This window comes from Garra rufa, chromosome 18 (assembly GCF_049309525.1).
Source record: "Garra rufa chromosome 18, GarRuf1.0, whole genome shotgun sequence".
Lineage (NCBI taxonomy): Eukaryota > Metazoa > Chordata > Actinopteri > Cypriniformes > Cyprinidae > Garra > Garra rufa.
This window is the reverse complement of record NC_133378.1, coordinates 9,802,416-9,823,176: the sequence shown is the minus strand read 5'-3', so window position 1 is coordinate 9,823,176 and position 20,761 is coordinate 9,802,416. Positions and strand designations below refer to the sequence as shown.

Sequence of the window (20,761 nt, the reverse complement as noted above, 5' to 3'; positions counted from 1 at the left end):
GGATATTACATGCACAAAACCATCATCATCGCTTCATTACAGATTCATTACAGTCAGACAACTGTTGCGCGAGATGAATTTAAGATTACGCCCAGAAACTGCTTTATAAAGCTGACCTCATTGAAAGTCATTGGATTGTGCGTAATTTACAGGTTGCATGCTTTGCGTAAAACTGATTTCCCAGACATTAATCCCACCATGATGAGCTATTAATTCATAAGCTCCCTCATGTGAGTAATGAAATGAATGCAACGAATGTCAGTAAGGGTTTTCGTTTTCGGTTGCCTAACGGTTGCACTTGTCGCCGGTGCGCGTTCGCACACCCCTCCCCTAAACGGTGGGCATCGGTGACGCGCGTCTGGGGTTCATGTTTAGGTCTGTCAGGTTTCCGATTGGGCGCCGTGTGGATGTGTGATGAGCATCCGCGTGCCGTGGGCGGGAACAGTCATGTTTATAAACCACAGTACGCGCGCCGTGGGCGGGAAGACTGGATCTAGAACGTAGCGATTCGAGAGCGAGAGGACGCGCGGCAGCGGCGGGCGGCTGTGGCTGACTGGAGCTTGTGGAGGAGGCGCGGCTTCCACTGCCCCTCTCCACCGAAACAGCTGTATGGACGACCACCTTAGCCTCCTCCACTCGCCTCCGCCTTCCTCGAGCAAGCACCGGGGCAACAACCTCGTGAACCACGGCTACACTGAGAACGAGCAGGACATCATGACAATTGTTGCTTGCGACAACATGCTGGAGGAGTCGGCGGCGCTGCCCGGGCACCACTCGCTGGAGCGCTACGAGCCAGACCACGAGTGCTGCGAGAGAGTTGTCATCAATATTTCGGGCTTGCGCTTCGAGACACAGCTCAAAACCTTGTCACAATTCCCTGAGACTTTACTTGGAGACCCCAAGAAGAGAATGCGCTACTTTGACCCCCTCAGAAACGAGTATTTCTTTGACAGGAATCGGCCGAGCTTCGATGCCATTTTGTATTACTACCAGTCCGGGGGGCGGATACGGAGACCCGTGAACGTCCCTATTGACATTTTCTCCGAGGAGATACGCTTCTACGAGCTTGGGGAGGAGGCCATGGAGAAATTTCGAGAGGATGAGGGCTTTATCAAGGATGAGGTGCGTCCTTTGCCCACTAATGAATTTCAGCGACAGGTGTGGTTGCTGTTTGAGTACCCGGAGAGCTCGGGTCCGGCCAGGGGCATCGCGATCGTCTCGGTGCTGGTCATTTTGATATCCATCGTCATCTTTTGTCTGGAGACGTTACCCGAGTTCCGGGACGACCGGGACCAGACGACGGTCTCCCCGCTTATTAACGGAACTCTCTCTGACCTGTCTAGTCCCTTCTCTGACCCGTTCTTTGTGGTTGAGACTTTGTGCATCATCTGGTTTTCTTTCGAGCTGCTGGTCAGGTTTTTCGCGTGCCCGAGCAAAGCCACGTTCTCCAAGAACATCATGAACATTATTGACATTGTGGCCATCATACCCTACTTTATCACTTTGGGGACCGAACTCGCGGAAAGACAAGGCAACGGCCAGCAGGCGATGTCCTTGGCCATTCTCCGGGTTATCAGACTGGTCCGCGTCTTTCGGATTTTCAAACTCTCGCGGCACTCAAAAGGGCTCCAGATTCTGGGGCAAACGCTTAAAGCTAGCATGCGAGAGCTGGGCTTGCTGATTTTCTTTCTGTTCATCGGGGTCATCTTATTCTCGAGCGCCGTCTACTTCGCCGAGGCGGACGATCCCGACTCGGGCTTCAACAGCATCCCTGATGCGTTCTGGTGGGCGGTGGTAACCATGACGACCGTGGGATACGGCGACATGCACCCGGTCACCATAGGGGGCAAAATCGTCGGCTCCCTGTGTGCGATCGCGGGCGTGTTAACTATCGCTCTGCCAGTGCCAGTCATCGTGTCCAACTTCAACTACTTCTACCACAGAGAGACTGAGGGAGAGGAGCAGGCGCAGTACCTCCACATCGGCAGCTGTCAGCCCTTGTCCTCCACGGAGGAGCTGAAGAAGACGCGGAGCACGTCGTCGCTCAGCAAGTCGGAGTACATGGTCATCGAAGAGGGCATCAACAGCGCCTTCAAGCAGCCTAACTTCCCCGCTCAGAACAACCAGAACTGCGTGAACATTAAAAAGATGTTCACAGACGTGTAGCTTCTAGACACGTGGTGATGGCAACGCTGTAGGTTAATGAGTGTGTCGCTCTCCATTTCCACGACGCGGAGGAAATGGCTACATGTTTAACGCTCCAGTCCCATGCAGTGTTTATCACATGTTTGATTGAACCATTTTACTGTGAGGAGAGAGCCGCTATCGGCTTTTCGGTCCGTTTGCTGTCTTTAGGGTACGTTCATTCATATAGGCACTATGTGACATCTGTATGGCAAGCCGCTTTCACATCTATTCCTTAAAACTAACGAGCATCTGTTTTTTTTTTTTTTTTTTTTTTTTTTTTTATTGCTTACTTTTCTGCCAGGATATTATCCTTTAATGTTTGCAATAAATAATGAAAAATAATGGTAAAAAAAAATCCTTTATATTAATACAGTACATCATGCACTATTTTTTACATTTTATTCAGGTAGTGTTGTAGGATTTACTTTGAAAAAATTCAAAATTCTCTCAAAAATTCCTGAGAAATTTCACAAATGTGACCCTGGACCACAAAACCGGTCTTAAATAGCACGGGCACAATTGTAGCAGTAGCCAAAAATACACTGTATGGGTCAAATTTATAGATTTTTCTTTCATGCCAAAATCATTAGGATATTAAATAAAGATCATGTTCCATTAAGATATTTATAAATTTCCTACATAAATATATGGAAACTTTATTTTTGTTTATTGATATGCATTGCTAAGAATTTGATTTGGACAACTTTAAAGGCGATTTTCTCAATATTTAGTTTTTTGCACCCTTGCAGATTTTCAAATAGTTGTATCTCGGCCAAAAATCTTTTTAATTTGTTTATTTATTTTTATGTGCAATAGTGCAATAACGATAATTTCAAAAAACCTTTTGTCATTGAATAATTTTGGGTAATATATCAACTGTTCACTTCCGACTCTATGTACTAGTGACATTTTTTGTCTTTAACTTTTACAGTAGCCATACAGACTAGTCTTATGACTAGTCTGTATATATGAAAAGTTAAAAAGGCAATTATCTAAGAAATGTTACTTAACAGGATTTATTTAAGAAATGTTACTTACTGTTGAAATATACATTTGTACCTCGTAATTAAGTTCTAATAGCTAACAAAGATGTACGAGTAAAAAAAATGGAATAAATGCCAGAAACAATTAGCAAAAATGCCAGCAGCAATTATATATTTTTAGAAGTGAACGTTAATATCTTTACCACAAATCCACATAAAATTCAATGACAAAAAAAAAGAGAAAATGAGTATTTTCTTGAAAACTTTTTGTTATTTTATTTTATTATTTACTTATTTAGTCTTTTTTATTTGCAATAATCCAGTAGTGATTATTTTGTTTATTGAATGTCATTGAATTTATGTGGGTAATATATCAACTGTTCACTTTCGACTATATGTATTAGTGACATTTTATATCTTTAACTTTTACAGTAGCCGTTCAAACTAGTCTTCACATATGAAACGGTAAAAAAAAGCAGTTTTATCTAATCATATGCTGTAAGAAATGTTACTTACTGTTAAAATATATATTTGTACCTCCTAATTAAGTACTACTACAAATATGTACTATTAAAGAACTGGAATAAATGCCAGCAAAAATTATATATTTTTAGAAGTGAACTGTTAATATCTGAACCACAAATCCACATACAATTCAATGACAAAAAAAAAAGCTTCCACACTCTGAAAAATGCTGGATTAAAAACAATTTAGCACTGAGTGAAATATGGGTTGTTTTGACTAAACAATTGGGTTAAATGTTTAACCTAAACTTTCAGGTAGTTTAACTTAACTGAACTAGTGCTTAAAATGTAATATATATCTTGCTTAAAATGAACCCAAAATAGGTTATAGAATAATTTGAATCAATATGTTCAATAAATTAACATTACTTTATAAGTTGAATAAATAATAATTAAGTAACAAACATTTTTTAATTGCTCATTAATAAATATTCAACTTTTGATTATTGCTGATGCCTCTAGTAATTATGCGTCTGTTTTTATTATTATTATTATTATTTTACATTTACAACCTTTTTTGGGTTCATTTTAAGCCAGCCATACAGTTTTTATATTTGAAGAACATAAAAAAGAACCTTCTTCGCATATAAAGAACCTTTTCTGCATTTGAAAGGTTCAGTGGATGTTCAAGGTTCTTAATGGAACCATCAATGCCAAGAAAGAACCTTTATTTTTAAGAGTGCAATTGAACATACGTAAACATACTTAAACAGCTGCTGAGTCAAAACATATTTTACCCCAGCATTTTTTTTAGAGCGCAAGTTACTTTTTACTTCTGGAATGGTGACTGGTAGCAAAAGTAAATAATAAGTAGTTTACTAGTGAAATTGAAAAGACACCAGTCACTACTGAACGATTTACTCATAATATAAATAAATACATAGTTTAGGGGAAAATGTTAAAACGGCTTGCCATATAATAAATATTTCGTCGAAGACAAGTTAATAGCTCTTCTATTCAAATGCACTCATTGCTTCGTAGTCTACTTTGACATGACATTGCTGGAAACTTAGTCCAGTTTAGGGAGGGAAGCGCTTATTATAATGAGAGAAGGGTAGCCTATTTAAAGGTATCGTGTATTTTCTTACATTACCGCCAAGTGTCGCTCAGATAACATATCACTTGTTGGAATAAGTGTCTTAAATGACTAATTCTGTGTGCTTCTGTAGTGTATTGTCGTCTCGTCAAGAGCCGTTCCATATCAACCGGTGAAAGGTGCATAAGATGCTATATGTGAACTTTCTCTCCGTTTGTGCTACTGTTCGACCTAAGAATCCAGATCTAAAATCGTTCTGATTCAAGCACATATTCAAAGACCCTTCTAATGTGTACCGATCACTGAAGACAAAAGGGAGGAGAAAGATCAGAGACTGAAAGCGCTTTCGACTGGATACTTCTAATCACGTTGGAGTGATGCAGTCTCCATAGCGACGATAGGTTCCTCGGTAACCCGCTATTGTTGCCATGGTATTTTCTTTTCTTTTTTTTTTTCGTCAGTAATCCGCCAGAATGTTTTGAAGTCTGGCTGAAGATTCGCTGTCCTGTTGGATTTTGTAAACTGGTGAAAATGGATTTTCTCATCCAACCTAAGGGCCATAACACACGCTCAAACAGATAAATCCTTCTGGAGTATCTCCAAAACACCCCAAACTATTAAGCCACACTCTGGGATAAAGTGCAATACACGTTAAAGTTTCGTCACTGAACAAAACCCTGTCCAACAGGCACAGACTGAAGTGAAAAATTAATGGGTGTGATACACTAATCATTCACAAGGGGCTGCTGTATCTACGCCAAACGCTCGGAGTAGCCGCCATCTCTATTCGCCCATAGGATGGACGTCCCGCCTTGTCTTGAGAAACAGGTGAATCCCACTGTACACAACAGTCATATTCATCCACAGTCATTTTTAGGTCATAATTGATGTTAAAATAGTACGTTTGGTTAATACATTTTGTTGTTAGACTGTATGTATGAGTTTAGTCTTGAATGGGCTCTTTTTTAGCATTTTAAAGACTTTTTAAGATGTGAAATGCAACGCTGGTGATGCCATTTGTTAGGTATGGCATTAAACACGTGATAATTGGGTTTTACCTGCTGTTTTATCCAAATTTGTGCTGTAAGAGAGAAAGCTGCCCCACCTAAACTCACCTTGAGTTGACATTGGTTTGAGGAGTGTCAGTGATGTCACGACTATCGCAGTGCTGCCATCTTGTGGCTCACAACAATACAGTGGCCTTAATTGCATTGTGACAGTCCGTTTTGAGCAGCTATTTAATATTTAATATATGTAAATATGTATAATTTACTATTTTAGTATCTTTACTTTTACATTCGTTTTTTTAATTCGTTTTTGTATTAGATATTTTCCATTTTAATTTTTGTTCAATTTTAGTAATTCATTTTTTTGGTTTGTTTAGTTGTTCTTGTGTATTTTAGTGCTAAAATATTTTAACAAATATTGTTTTTTTTTTATTATTCGTTTTTATATGATATATTTTCCATTTAAATTTTAGGTCAGTTTTAGTAATTCTTTTTGTTTTTGGTATTTGTTGATGTTGTTGTTGTGTATTTTAGTGAACTTTTAGTAATTTTTCTGTGCTTTTGTCATTTCTGTGAGTTTTTATTATTATATTTATTATTATAATTATAATTTGTATTGTATATATAATTGTAAATATATATTAAATAGTAAAAAATATAAAAATAGTATAGTAATAATATTAATAACAATTATATTACCCTGATTCTTGTATGTATAACTTTTAGTTATTTTAGTACATTAATAATAAATAATAAAAAATACGAAATATTGCTAAAATATTTTAACAAATATATAAAAAATATTAAATAGTACAGTAATAATATTAATAACAATTATATAATAAAAATACAAAATATAGCTTAAATATATTTAACAAATATTAGTTTTTTAATTAGTTTTTTGTTTTTTATATTTTGCATTTTAATTTTGGGTAAATTTGAGGGTTTTTTTTACATTTTATTTTAGTGAAATATTAGTAATGTTTCTGTGCTTTTGTCAGTTCTGAAGTTTTTATTATTAACTTTTTTTTATATAATAGTAATTATATAGCAAATTTAAATATTAATTATAACTATTATACTATTATAATAATGATAGTAATAATATTAATAACAATTACATTAACCTGCTTCCTAGGCATTACGAAATACGAAAAATACAAAATATTGCTAAAATATTTTAACAAATATTTGTTTTTTTATTCGTTTTTATATTTTATATTTTCCATTTTAATTTTAGGTCAATTTTAGTAATTTGATGTTGTTGTTTTGTTGTTGTGTGTAGTTTAATGAAATTGTAGTAATTTTTCTGTGCTTTTGTCAGTTCTGTGAGTTTTTAAATTTGAGTTTTTAAATTAAATTTGTATTGTATATATAATTGTAAATATATATTAAATAGTAAAAAAATATTAAATAGTCCAGTAATAATATTAATAACAATTATATTAACCTGCTTCCCCTTATATTACTTTTAGTTGTTTTAGTACCAATAATACATAATAAAAATACGAAATAATGCTCAAATATTTTAACAAATATACGTTCTTTAATTAGTTTTTATTTTTTATATTTTCCATTTTAATCTTGGGTAAATTTTAGGGTTTTTTTGTGAAATATTAGTAATTTTACTGTGCTTTTGTCAGTTTTGAGTTTTTTTTTAATTATTAAATTCATGAAATTGGTTTATATAATAATAATTATATAGTAAATTTACTAAATTTACTAAGTATTACTATTATACTATTATAATAATGATATTAATGATATTAATAACAATTACAGTAACCTGCTTCCTAGGTGTATATAATTATATATATATATAATATTATTACTTTTAGCTATTTTAGTACATCAATAATGCATAATAAACAAATATGAAATGTTGCTAAAATATTTTAACAAATATTTGGTTTTTAATTTGTTTTTATTCTTTATATTTTCCATTGTAATTTTTTTGTTGTTGATTTTAGGGTTTTTTATTTTATTTTAGTGAAATATTAGTAATTTTTCTGTGCTTTTGTCAGTTTTTTTATAATTACATTTATTAAATTATTAAATAACAATTACATTAGCATGCTTCCTAGGTATATTAGCAAATATCAACAGATAAATTAACCAATTGTATATTAAAATTTATATTAACAGTCCCATTTTATATTTTATTTTAGTTGTATTTATTTTAATATATCAATATACTAATTTCAATAATATAATAATAATATTAATATTAATAACTAATATATTAACAAATAGTAAATACATATATAAAGTAATACAGAATAATAAACATGTATACTTTTTATATTAACACATTTTATATTTTATTTTAGTTGTATTTATTTTAATATATCAAGTTAAACTAAAAAGTTGTTATATTCATATTATTTTATTCCACTTAACGCTTTTTAAATAAACAAAAAATAACATAATTAATTACATAAATAATAACTAATATAGTAACAAATAACTCATTTATTTATTATTATTATTATTTTCAAATTTATTGTAAAATATCAAGTTAAACTAAATAAAACATGAAATATTGCCTAGGCAACTAAAGTAAGTAACAATTTCAAGTAAGTAAACTCTTTTTCATAGGATAGTCTAAATGAATATAATAATAATTATAATAATAGTAATAATAGTTGTAATAACCCTGCTTCTTATGCACAGAAAAATGTGATATATATATATACGACTTGGCATCTGAATTGCTTATGTGTGAAATGCAAAATCCCAACTGACAACAGCACAGAAAGCTGTTGCACTTAATGTCTCATATCATGTCACTGATATACAATGTAATATCTATCAGACGCAGTTTACTTGCAGTTGTCTAGTCTTGCCGAGTGGCCTATTTTCCTGCTACAGCGAGTTCAGGATGAAACAAAATGTGTGAACCTCTAAAGCGCAATGTCATCAGAATAAAATATCAGACACGTTCAGTGCTAAAATGAAAAGAGACCCAAGAATACGACAAAAGCTTGAGTCCCGGCCTCTAGATTTCATTTGTGACCCAAAAGCGTTGCGTTTCGATGCGGAGAGCCACGCAAACAGCCATTCATCTGATCTTCTGCAACATTGCGCATGTCATTGCGAAGAATCTAGGACAAGCTGTGTTTCTTGGGGAGCATTAGAGAGCTCTTCTGCACGGCTGCATTCACAAGCAGCTCCTGTTTGCCTTCTTCTGTAGCGGCTGCTCCATGGGCGTAAATCCTGGGGGGGACGGAGGGGACATGCCCCCCCCCCCCCATCCGAGTTTTTTTTTTTATTATTATATTAAAAAAAATATCGCACTGTCTATTGTGATAAATATATGTATGTATACTAGAGCTGGGCGGTATGACCAAAAATTTATATCACACTATTTTTTCAAAATTATATGGTATCACGGTATATGACGGTATTTTTTTTTTTCCATGCATGACTAGGTGTTAACCACATTTCCTAATAAATTTCATTACATTTCCTAGAATAATTACTGCAGTATACTGGCTTACATTGACCGGACTAGTATTAACCCAGGTTTGATTGGTCTCACAAAATGCTGCTGTTCACAAAGAAGTGACAGGGGCACTCATAATTGTAATGAGGTGAAGAAATCAGAATTCATGACTTGCAGTCAAAATACACAACACTTTATTGTGCATTCTTCATATTCCAGGACATGTTTGTGGCGGATTTGGTGAAGCAAATTGCTTGTGTTGCCTCCTGCGGCTACAACTTTAGCCTGAACACATTTACATATGATGTAGTGATGCACCGAAATGAAAATTCTTGGCCGAAACCGAAAAACCGAAAGAATTATGCTAGGGCTGGGCAATTTGGCTTAGAATCAAAATCTCGATTAATTGAACATTTTAACCCGATTACGATTAATGAACGATTATTTTATTTATTAATAAAATTATATTTAATTATATTTATATAATAATTATTTTTTTGCCCTCATAGTTCACTGACAAGTTTTGTACAGTAAATATGTTCACATATTACAAGCGAGAGATTTTTGGATGAAGGGTGCATTACTTGATTTTAAAATAATTGAAGGAAACACACTATCTACGATCTATGATTATTAATTGAACATCAGTGTTGAACAACTGAAATTAAAGCAAGCATTGCTTAAAACGAAAAGTCACATTTTTCTTAAATTAGTGAAAATAAATAACTTGCACTATTGGAAACAAAATAAATAATTTTCAATGTTTTTCATATTAAAAGTAGAAAATAAGCAGTATCTCCTCTAAATAAAATTACCCTTGTATATCCTGTAAAAATAGTTTTTACTGTATAAATACTGTTTAAGCTCTCCATCGACATGTCGGCGGAATAACGGAACGGAGCGCTTGTGTTTTTTAAAGGGAAAGTAATTGAAATAATCTTCCTGGAAAAATTTTAACGATTATAGGTTCTGAATGTCGATTTCGATTATTTTTCGATTAATCGCCCAGCCCTAAATTATGCCAATTATTAGTACCATTGCATTTATGGCTATGACTGTGTACTAAATCTTACTAGAATCAAGGCATTGCAATTGCATAAATTAATATTAAAGTTTCAAAGAATAAATCAATTATATCAATTTAAACAATTTTTGTCAATCAAGTATTATATTACTTAAATAACATATACATATATTTTACTGACTTTGTTTAAATTGTTTAAATTTTTATAACACATTATCTTGTGGACCCATGAGTTCACATTTACAACTCTATGCGTTTCTCTTCCAGCAGGAGGCGCTGTCAGAATGGTAGTATACAAAGCAGCGCAACAAATGATTTTGAAACGTGCAGCGCTCATATTTATTCAATGGATAGCCTTTTGAAGTTTCATCGCAATTCTTGTCTTTCAGTCTCCACATTTAAGACCACCTGAAATCATAATTATGACTTTCATAACCTCCTAATAACACTGCAGTCATCAATGAAAATTAAGAGCTTTATTTAAGACTTTCAAAAACAAACCTTACACAAAATACGTTTCTTTTTATTTTTTTCCCACCATGTCCGGGGCACAAGAAAAATATTAAGGGACTAAATTAATATCAGCATATGAAGTATAATCGTCTCATTGTCTCTGAAAGAATGCACATCAGATGCTGAAAGTCAGTTTTTACTTTCACTTTAACATATTGCGCAGTTTTCACGTTGCATGTGTGATATCCATTGGCTCACCTCCATGGTTTAAAACATAAATATTTATACAAATACAGTATATAGAAAAGACATATCTTTAAAATATTGCGATGTAACTGAAAGCTACATCTGTCTGCGCCGGTGTTCTGAAATATTCGGTGCCTGAGATTTTCTGTGACACTGGGCGGAGCTAACATGAATATTCATTAGTTTCCTGTTTCATGTTAAAGCGCCACTAAAATTTTTTAGTGCTCCTTGGACCATATAAACTGTTTTCGTTAATGTAAATTAATTTAATTTTAGCGTCGAACTAATTTAAGTTTTTTATTCCTTTAATTTTCTTATTCCTATAGATTGTTGATTTCATTTGTAGATTGTGTGCTGTAAGTTTGATTTAATATGACCTGAATAAAATGGCTTCATTTTAATATGTTGTATATACACTCACTGAAAATAATACTTGACAAAGATATTATGCTTTTAATATGATTTAATTTAAGGACATGTTCTAACTAATGAGCCAACAGGCATTTATAGGACAGCGTTTTAGTGCCACGTAAAAAAAAATCTAAGATTACGAGATTAAGGTCGTAATATTTCGAGAATAAAGACAAAGTACTACGAGAATGAAGTCGAAATATTACAAGAATAAAGTCGAAATACTACGAGAATAAAGTAAAAATATTACAAGAATAAAGTCGAAATATTACAAGAATAAAGTCAAAATATTACAAGAATAAAGTCGAAATACTACAAAAATAAAGTTGAAATATTACGATAATAAAGCCGGAATATTACGAGAATAAAGTCGAAATGTTTCGAGAATTTAAATCGTAGAAATTAAAGTTATAATATATTGAGAGTAGGCTATAGCCTATTTTGCGCATGCAAAGGCCCGGATTGATGCCTCCGAGTGGCCGCATCATTTTACCGGGATGAGGAACAGCCAATTTTACTGACTTGCGAAAACAGCTTAATATCAAAAATATATGATATTTATTAACAGACCGAACAGGACCAACTTTATATTCAGCTCATACACCCAATGGACACTCCTTTGGGGGGCGCTAGCTCTCTTAAGTTTGACTATTTTAATACACTACAAAAAAAAAATCCTTTTCTTACTTAGACTTTTTGTCTTGTTTTCAGCCAAAATATCTAACAATTTTTAAATCAAGAAGGATATTCTAGTAAAAAAAATTGTCTTGTCTTTAGAAAGAACAAGTCGAAATTAAATGAGATTTTGCTTAGAAAAAGCAAAATAATCTGCCATTGGGGTAAGCAAATAAACAAGACTCAAACAAGTAAGAAAAACATTTTTTTTAGCAGTGTATGTGGGATTATTAGCAGAAATATCTTGTGTCATACTCACGGGGACAGTATGCAGGGAAATAATATTTAATGTCTTCGATTGCATTCGTTGTTTGTAATATAAAACATTTCTAATATAAAGTCTCATCTTTCAAAATCTTTGAAAATTCTTATCAAAATTTTTTGTGAAAATTCCTCCACCTGCTCCGCAAAAATGTCTGTGGCGTCCAATCTTTTATTCCCCACATTTTTATTAAATTAAATAATATTTTGACTTTATTCTTGTAATATTTTGACATTATTATCGTAATATTTCGTCTTCTCATAATATTTCGACTATATTATCGACATATTAATCTCGTAATCGTAGATTTTTTTATGTGGCACTGAAATGCTATCGTAAAAAACGCTGTGGTATATTTAAGTCATTTTTGCTTTGTGCTGATGTTTTACTTTGAGAGTCTGTAAAACTGTTGATAACTGGTATAAAATGCATCTTTGATGGAAAAATAAAGTTTCCGCTGTGATATTTCTGTCGTTCCTTATTTTTGGCTTAGTTGGTAGCATAACTTCAACCAGACTTTAATATTAAATTAATGGTTCTATTAATGTTTCTCTTTTTCATGAATTCATTAATGGTGAAGTCAGAATCCATGCTTTTATTTCACAATGTTCTACAATTCTACAGTACAAGCTTACGTTACTTCAAAGTAACTTCATATATATATGGAGGATGATAATCATTTGCTTTCTTGATTGTATTAAATGCCAACTAAAGTGCAAATTAATATAGCTCATGCTACATTTTAGTTAATTTTCCTCTGTGAATAAAGTAAAAATCAGCAAGTAAAATATCTTAATTTATTTAACAGCTGAACCAGCAATAATAAGGTTGAATGTTGTACATGATTGATCACAAATCAAACTTTATTATGCCAAATCAAATGCATAAGTATATTCTGTACAAATCAAATCAAGCCATTTAAAACGCACTCAAATGAAAAAACCGATAGGTAAATGACAAAAAGACGAGAGTTGTTGGCTTGATTAGCCTATATGATGCATATTCTAACAATAAATTTGGATCTGGATTTCTTATGTAATTAAATGTCTGTGCACAATTATTTATTAAATTACGTTACAGAAAGCTGTATTTTTTTAATCAGGAGCACTAATATTTGAGTGCAACTTTAAGACGAAACTCATGAACAGGAAACTCATGAATATTCATGTTAGCCCCGCCCAGTGTCACAGAAAATCTCAGACACCGAATATTTCAGAACACCTGTCTCTGCTCTCATCACTGCGCGCACGACTGCAGACACACCCCCTCTTGAAATTTCTGCATTACTAACCCTGGGTCTTTCTCAGATATACTGAAATACGTCCACACCGCAGATGTGTTGCTTCAGACAAGCACGTGCAAGCTGCAGTTTCTGTTTGCGTCAACATAGGTGTTCTGGACGCTTTGTACGCACACACTCACCGGTACTGGGGTATATGAAAAATGAATATCATTAAAAAAAAAAAAAAAAACACCGGTATTCGGTATGAAAAGGTATACCGCCCAGCCCTAATGTATACCTAAAATACCCGTGTAAGTAGAAAAAAAAACGCAAAAAATGCATTTAGAAACAGCTGAGTTCCCCCTCCCCTTCCTCACAGTGGTTTGGCCCACTGCCTGCTCTACACACACGAGTCAGGTGTGGCTGCGGTTCAATTAATGTTGAACTCCAGTAAGTAGGGTATTTTATTAAATTTAAATAAAGCGATTCTCTTTAATGTAGTTGATGCAGACTCATTCATAAATTAGTTGCGGCAAAAATGCTGATTACCGATGTAATTTTCCATGAATCTGCTATATTAGCGATTAAAATATTACTTATCTAGTTAACATTAGCTTGTTTACCATAGCTTGGTGCATAATGCACTGCAACTAAGACGCCAAAGCCGTTTCCCATGCATTGTTTTATTTGTGACGACTTGGCATAATGTTAACTTAACATTAACGGCCACAATTAGCTATTAGGTGTTGTGCACCTCAAGAGATAAACTAGCGAGCAATGTTAGTGGGTGCACCCTGTGCGTCCGCCTACCGTGCCATCGACCCGGGTTCGAGTCCCGCTCGTCGTGAGTGTGAGGAGTTTCAATTAGCTGTGCATTTACTAAATGAGCACTGTGTTAGGTCTGAACTGACCTCACTTTAAATAAAATTTTAAACCTTTTTTTAATTCCTTGTTTTTTATTGTTGTGTATCTTTATACGTACAATTTGACTGTATTTTTTTGGGTCCCCTTCAAAAATTGCTCATGAGAAATTTTATATTTATTGTCCCCCCCTAGTGTTAAAAGAATTTTACGCCCATGGGCTGCTCGTCGTTTGAGCCGATCTAATGCTGTCTGCGCACACTTTCCCCTGTTCTCCGGACATTAGTGTGCTGTGTCACTCTCGTCTTTGACCAATTTAGCCTCAGAGCCATTTTTTGAAAGGCTTTGCTGTTTCCGTCTTCTATGTTGCATAATAGACCTAAATGAATGTCCTCCTCTTGGACCACATTCAGGACAAGCCAGATCTGCTTGCTGTTTTTGGGTCAGTTCAAATGACCGTGAAGAAATAACGTGCAGAGTTAGGTTCACACTCCATTGCTGACACAGTTTTGATAGTTTTATAAAATGCTGGCAAGCGAAATTTTATTTATATAGTATTGCAGCGTTTCAGAATTTAACTCATTCAGGACCTTTTGTGCTCCAGACATCAGTGACACCTCAAATCATGTGGCTTGTTGAGGAAAGATGTGCTTTTGCATTTCTTAGTTATTAGTATTTTTACCTGGTACCAATTAAAAAAGGACACCATAGCATTGGGTCATTTTTTTTTTCTAGTCAGTTTTTTTCTGGTTAGTTTTGTGCATTTAACTGGTAGATCAAAATATGACTTTATATCTCCCAGTTGCAACTTTATTTCTAATAATTGTTGCTTTTGATTTCATGATGTGACTGTATTATATTGTAAACTATAAGATAATTGTGAACTTTTTAAATGAAACATTATTAAAAGTACTAGTATAGAATTTAACTACATCTCACATTTGCAAATTAATGTCTTATCATGTGACTAGTATATTCTGAAATATAAAATCACATTGTGCACTTTAATATTAATATTAAAAATTAAATATTAAATTAAAAAATTAACATTATTATTATTATTAAATATAGAATGGAGCCATATCTCTCAATTGCAAATTAATACACAATTTTAACTTTTCATTTTTCTAATGGTAACGTTTTACAATGTGATTATCTTATATTTTAAAATCTAAAGTAATTGTGGGGTTTATAAATTAAACATTATTATTATTATTATTATTATTATTATTATTATTATTATTATTTAGAATGTGACTTTATATCATTCAGTTGTGAATTAATATCTTACAATATGGCTTGTATATTCTGAAATATAAAAGCACATTGTGTACTTTCTAAATAAAAAATATTATTTTCTTATAAAATTATTATTTTTAGAAGTAGTATAGTATAGCGTTTAACTACATCTCACAATCGTAAAATTAATGATTCAGAAGTGTAACTTTATATCTCACAATGTGACTATTATATTCTGAAATTATTTTATATTATGTTATATTATATTATATTATATTATATTATATTATATTATATTATATTATATTATATTATATTATATTATCATTTTAGGGTTTATAAATTAAACATTATTATTATTATTATTATTATTATTATTATTATTATTATTATTATTATTAATGTAGAATGTGACCATATCTCACAATTGCTAATTAATACACAATTTTACCTTTTCATTTTTAGAATTGCAAATTTAAATCTCACAATATGAGTATTCTATATTATATTATATTATATTATATTATATTATATTATATTATATTATATTATATTATATTATATTATATTATATTATCATTTTAGGGTTTATAAATTAAACATTATTATTATTATTATTATTATTATTATTATTATTATTATTATTATTATTATTATTATTATTAATGTAGAATGTGACCATATCTCACAATTGGTAATTATTACACAATTTTACCTTTTCATTTTTAGAATTGCAAATTTAAATCTCACAAAATGATTGTATTATATTATAATCACTGTGGTTTTATTAATTACACATTATTATTTACACATTATTATTATTATTATTATTATTATTATTATTATTATTATTATTTATTTTATTTTTTAAAATTAAGAATGTGACTTTATTATCTTCCAATTATAAATTAATATCTCACAATGTGACTGTTATATTCTGAAATATAAAAGCACATTGTGTACTCTGTGAATAAAACATTAGTAGTAGTAGTAGTAGTAGTAGTAGTAGTATGAAATTTAACTACAATTGGCAATTATTGTTATATAATGTGACTAGTATATTCAGAAATATAAAATCACATTGTGACTAAAAAAACATTATTATTATTATTCTGAATGTGACTTTATATCATCCAACTGTGAATTAATATCCCACAATGTGACTGTTATATTCTGAAACATTGTGTAATTTATGACTAAAACATAATCATTAGTAGTAGTATAGAATTTACCTATATCTGTCACAGTTCTGTCTGTCTTGTCATTGGTTTTTCCCATTTGTCTTCCCCCTGTCATTTTGTTATCATTTGGTTTAGTCCTCGTTTGTGTAATCACCGTCACCTGTGTTTGATTTATCAGTCATCTATGTCACCTGTGTCTTATGATTAGTATGTCTTTAAAAGTCTGTCTTTGATTTCAGTTCCCTGTCGGTCCTTTTGTGAATTTGATGTGTGTGTATGTTCCTGCCTTGTTCCAGCCTTGTGCCACTCGGAGATTTATATTAAATATATTGTACTTTGTAAATATTGTCTATCGTCTCATCTACTCCTGCACACACCCCTGACATAAGGACCGACCAAGTACAGTTTACCCGGCACCTCTCCCTGCGTTTATTTTCCGTTTTTTGTATCAGTGTTTTATTTTTTTCCTTCATGGATGACCCTAATGTTTTCATCATTCTCCTGAAGCAGGGGAAACGCTCTCTCGAGGACCACACCAGAGACTTCATGATCCTCGCTTCATCTACGCACTACCCGGACAGCTGCTTGTGCACGTTCTTCCGTAATGGACTTAATAACACCATCAAGGAGCAGCTGTCCGGGGAGGGTCCTCGAGAGAGCATCGCCGGATACATCGAGTGGGTGCTGGCGTCCAGTGGATCTTCCTGGACTGTCGGCGTTGTCACGGAGGACGTCAGCCCCGCTCATGACCCAGAGAGCAGCCAATCATCGCCCCGACACGCAGAGCATGAACCCGAGCGCACCGCGGATGAGGGACTAGAGCCGCGAGCGACAGAGCCAGAGCCCTCTCCGGCTGACCAGGTGCGTGAGCCGGATTCTACACCTGTGACGGTGGATTGCGACGTGGAGCAAGTGACGGAAATGGAGAGCCCTGCCCACTGCAACTCCGCTGGGGGTGAGATGGAACACTCTGGGGACCTGATCGACTTCTTTTCCGAAGTCGAGGATATAAAATCATATGACTTAATAGACTTTTTCTCTGAGCCACTGACCTGCATAGACTTCCCTCCCACCCGCCCTCATCTGTCTGAATCTGCCTGGTCCCCGCTGGTTCCGCCCAGCCGTCCTGAGTCCCCGCTGGTTCCGCCCAGCCGCCCAAAGTCTCCCAGGTCATCAGTCAGTCCCCTTGCTCACCCTCAGCCCACCATCTCTGCAGTGGGCTCGCCGCAGGGATGCCAGCTTACATCGGTGGCATGGCTGGAGGATCCCTCAGCTCCGCCTCCAGCCTACGAGTCCAGATCTCCACCTCGGCCCTCCGACCCTGCGGTTCCACCATGGCTCTCGACGCCCTCCTCTCCACCGTCGCCCGTCGGCCCACCAGCTCCACCGGGCTCCTTCGTCCCTCCGGCTCCGCCTTGGTCAGTCGTCGACCATCCGCCGCCTCGGGACTCCACTCCTCTGGCTTCGCCTCGTCCCTCCGGCTCTGTCAGGCTCCTCCTTCCCGTCAGCATCGCCTTCGTCCTCTGTCGCTCCGGATCTCCGCCTCCGCCTCGGCCGCCAGAGCCTCCTGTTCCACCTTGGCCCTCCGGTTCCGCGGTGTCGCCCTGGTCCGTCGGCTCTCCATCTCCGCCTCGGGGTCCTCTGCCAGCTGCTCTGCCTCTGTCGGTCGGCCCCACGGAGTCGGCGGTCCTTCCTCCACCATGGCTCCTCCCTCCGTCGGCTCCTCCGTGGGCCGTCATCCTGGCTGCGATCTGGGTCCTGCTCTCCTGCTTCAGGTCCCTCCTGTGTCTTCCCTGGCTCCTCCCTCCGTCGTCGCCCCCATGGACTGTCTTTTGTGTCACCTGGACTTTTGTTCTGGTCTTCCTCCGGGGGTTGCGTCCTCAGCCGGAGCCCCCTCCCTCATTGACTCTGGTTTTCTGGTTTTCCGCCCCTCTCGTTTTTTCGTTTTTTCCACGGCGCGAGGACGCGCCTTTCCGGAGGGGGGCGTAATGTCACAGTTCTGTCTGTCTTGTCATTTGGTTTTTCCCATTTGTCTTCCCCCTGTCATTTTGTTATCATTTGGTTTAGTCCTCGTTTGTGTAATCACCGTCACCTGTGTTTGATTTATCAGTCATCTATGTCACCTGTGTCTTATGATTAGTCTGTCTTTGATTTCAGTTCCCTGTCGGTACTTTTGTGAATTTGATGTGTGTGTATGTTCCAGCCTTGTTCCACTCGGAGATTTATAATAAATATATTGTACTTTGTAAATATTGTCTATCGTCTCGTCTACTCCTGCACGCACCCCTGACAATATCTCACAATTGCAAATTATAACTTTTATTATTAATGTACAATGGGACCATATTTCACAACTGCTAATTAATACATTTTAAATTTTCATTTTTATAATTGTAACTTAATCTCACAGTATGATTATATTATATTCCAAAATATACATTTTATAATATAAATTAAACATTATTATTATTAATGTACAATATGACCATATTTCACAACTGCAAATTAATACATTTAAATTTTTATAATTGTAACTTAAAATCTCACAGTATGATTATATTCCAAAATATAAATTTTATAATATATTAAACATTATTATTATTTTTAATAATGTACAATGTGACCATATTTCACAACTGCAAATTAATACATTTTAAATTTTCATTTTTATAATTGTAACTTAAAATCTCACAGTATGATTATGTTATATTCCAAAATATACATTTTATAATATAAATTAATAAATTAAACATTTTATTATTATTATTATTATTATTATTACATATCTCTTAACTGCAAATGAATACACAATTTAAGCTTTTATTTTATAATTGTAATTTAAATCTCACAATATAATTATATTATAAAAATAAAAAATGTATTATTATTATTCAATTTCTGAATATGGCTTTCATATCATCAAATTGTTTTAATATCTCACAATATGACTAGTATATTCTAAAATAAAAAAAACACATTGTGAACTTTGTTAATAAAATAGTATTATTATTAGTAGTAGTATAAAATGTACAATTTTACCATTTTTACAATCGCAATTTATTTTTCAATTTTTTTATGATATATTCTAAAATATTGAATTGCATTGTGATCTATAGTAGTAGTAGTAAGAGTACAGCTCTTTTTATGTCTGTCTATCTATCTATCTATCTATCTATCTATCTATCTATCTATCTATCTATCTATCTATCCATTCATCTAATCCAGTTTATCCTCCCATTCTCGTCCACAGCAATGAGGAAGGAGACTGAAGCGGATCAAGCTTTAAAGGAGTTGAATCTCTGGAGGCCGGTTTGCCTGTGTGGACCCCAGCTTGCCAAACGTAGGGGCTCGTGGACTGTTCCCTTCTCCTCCACACTTCTAGGAGGAGGTGCCTTCAAGAAAAAAAAAAAAAAAAAAAATCCCCCTCGTCCAGCCTCCGGGCCCTGATTTCCCCCTCGGCTAGACAGCCCCAGCGCACCACTTGCCTTTTCTGTGTTCAGTATTCTGTCTCTTTACCAAAAGAAGATGGACTCCTGTGTTGATGTGTTGTTTCTGCTGCTAAATGTAAGACTCTTAACTCCACATAAGTGCTCCTACACGCTCCCACCGCCGTAGCCCAGCAGCGTGGAGGGCCGTGCTAGTTACGCTAGCTCCATCAGCTGTCATGTGTCGTCAGGCTGTGATGTCGTCTTTGACGTTGCTGTATAAACTGATAGTCATAAACGTGATGCTTCCTTGTCATTTTTGAGTGGCGTCGGTTACTCCTGTCTTTCTCTGGTCCCATCTGTTCATGTTTTACATCATATGCCAACTTCATATCATTCTAATGCTCATTGTTTACATGTGGAATACTTTTGTCACATGGCATTTATCACATGAAGGCTGTTATGTTGATGCAATGTCTGAAATATTGCATCAAGTGAGCAATAAGGTACAAGAGGCTGTGCTATATTGTGAATTTTGCGGCTTTAGGGGCTGGACACATTGTTCCTTTTATCTAGTCTA

General features: G+C 34.7%; 1 protein-coding gene and 1 long non-coding RNA gene across 2 annotated transcripts; both read left to right on the top strand.

The window, feature by feature from the left end:
- Nucleotides 1–375: 375 nt before the first annotated feature.
- On the top strand, nucleotides 376–2,306 carry LOC141290913 (potassium voltage-gated channel subfamily A member 3). The gene has a single exon (XM_073823060.1). The coding sequence runs from the start codon at nucleotides 610–612 to the stop codon at nucleotides 2,164–2,166; it is 1,557 nt and encodes a 518-aa protein (XP_073679161.1). The 5' UTR covers nucleotides 376–609; the 3' UTR covers nucleotides 2,167–2,306.
- Nucleotides 2,307–4,630: 2,324 nt separating this feature from the next.
- LOC141291690 (uncharacterized) lies at nucleotides 4,631–20,480 on the top strand. The gene is made up of 2 exons (XR_012340364.1): nucleotides 4,631–5,558; nucleotides 20,007–20,480. It is a non-coding gene; the product is annotated as an uncharacterized lncRNA (long non-coding RNA).
- The last annotated feature ends 281 nt before the right edge of the window (nucleotides 20,481–20,761 follow it).

What these genes read in the sequence shown, in the direction of transcription:
- LOC141290913 (XM_073823060.1), top strand. Translation starts at nt 610, where the DNA reads ATGGACGACCACCTTAGCCTCCTCCACTCGCCTCCGCCTTCCTCGAGC.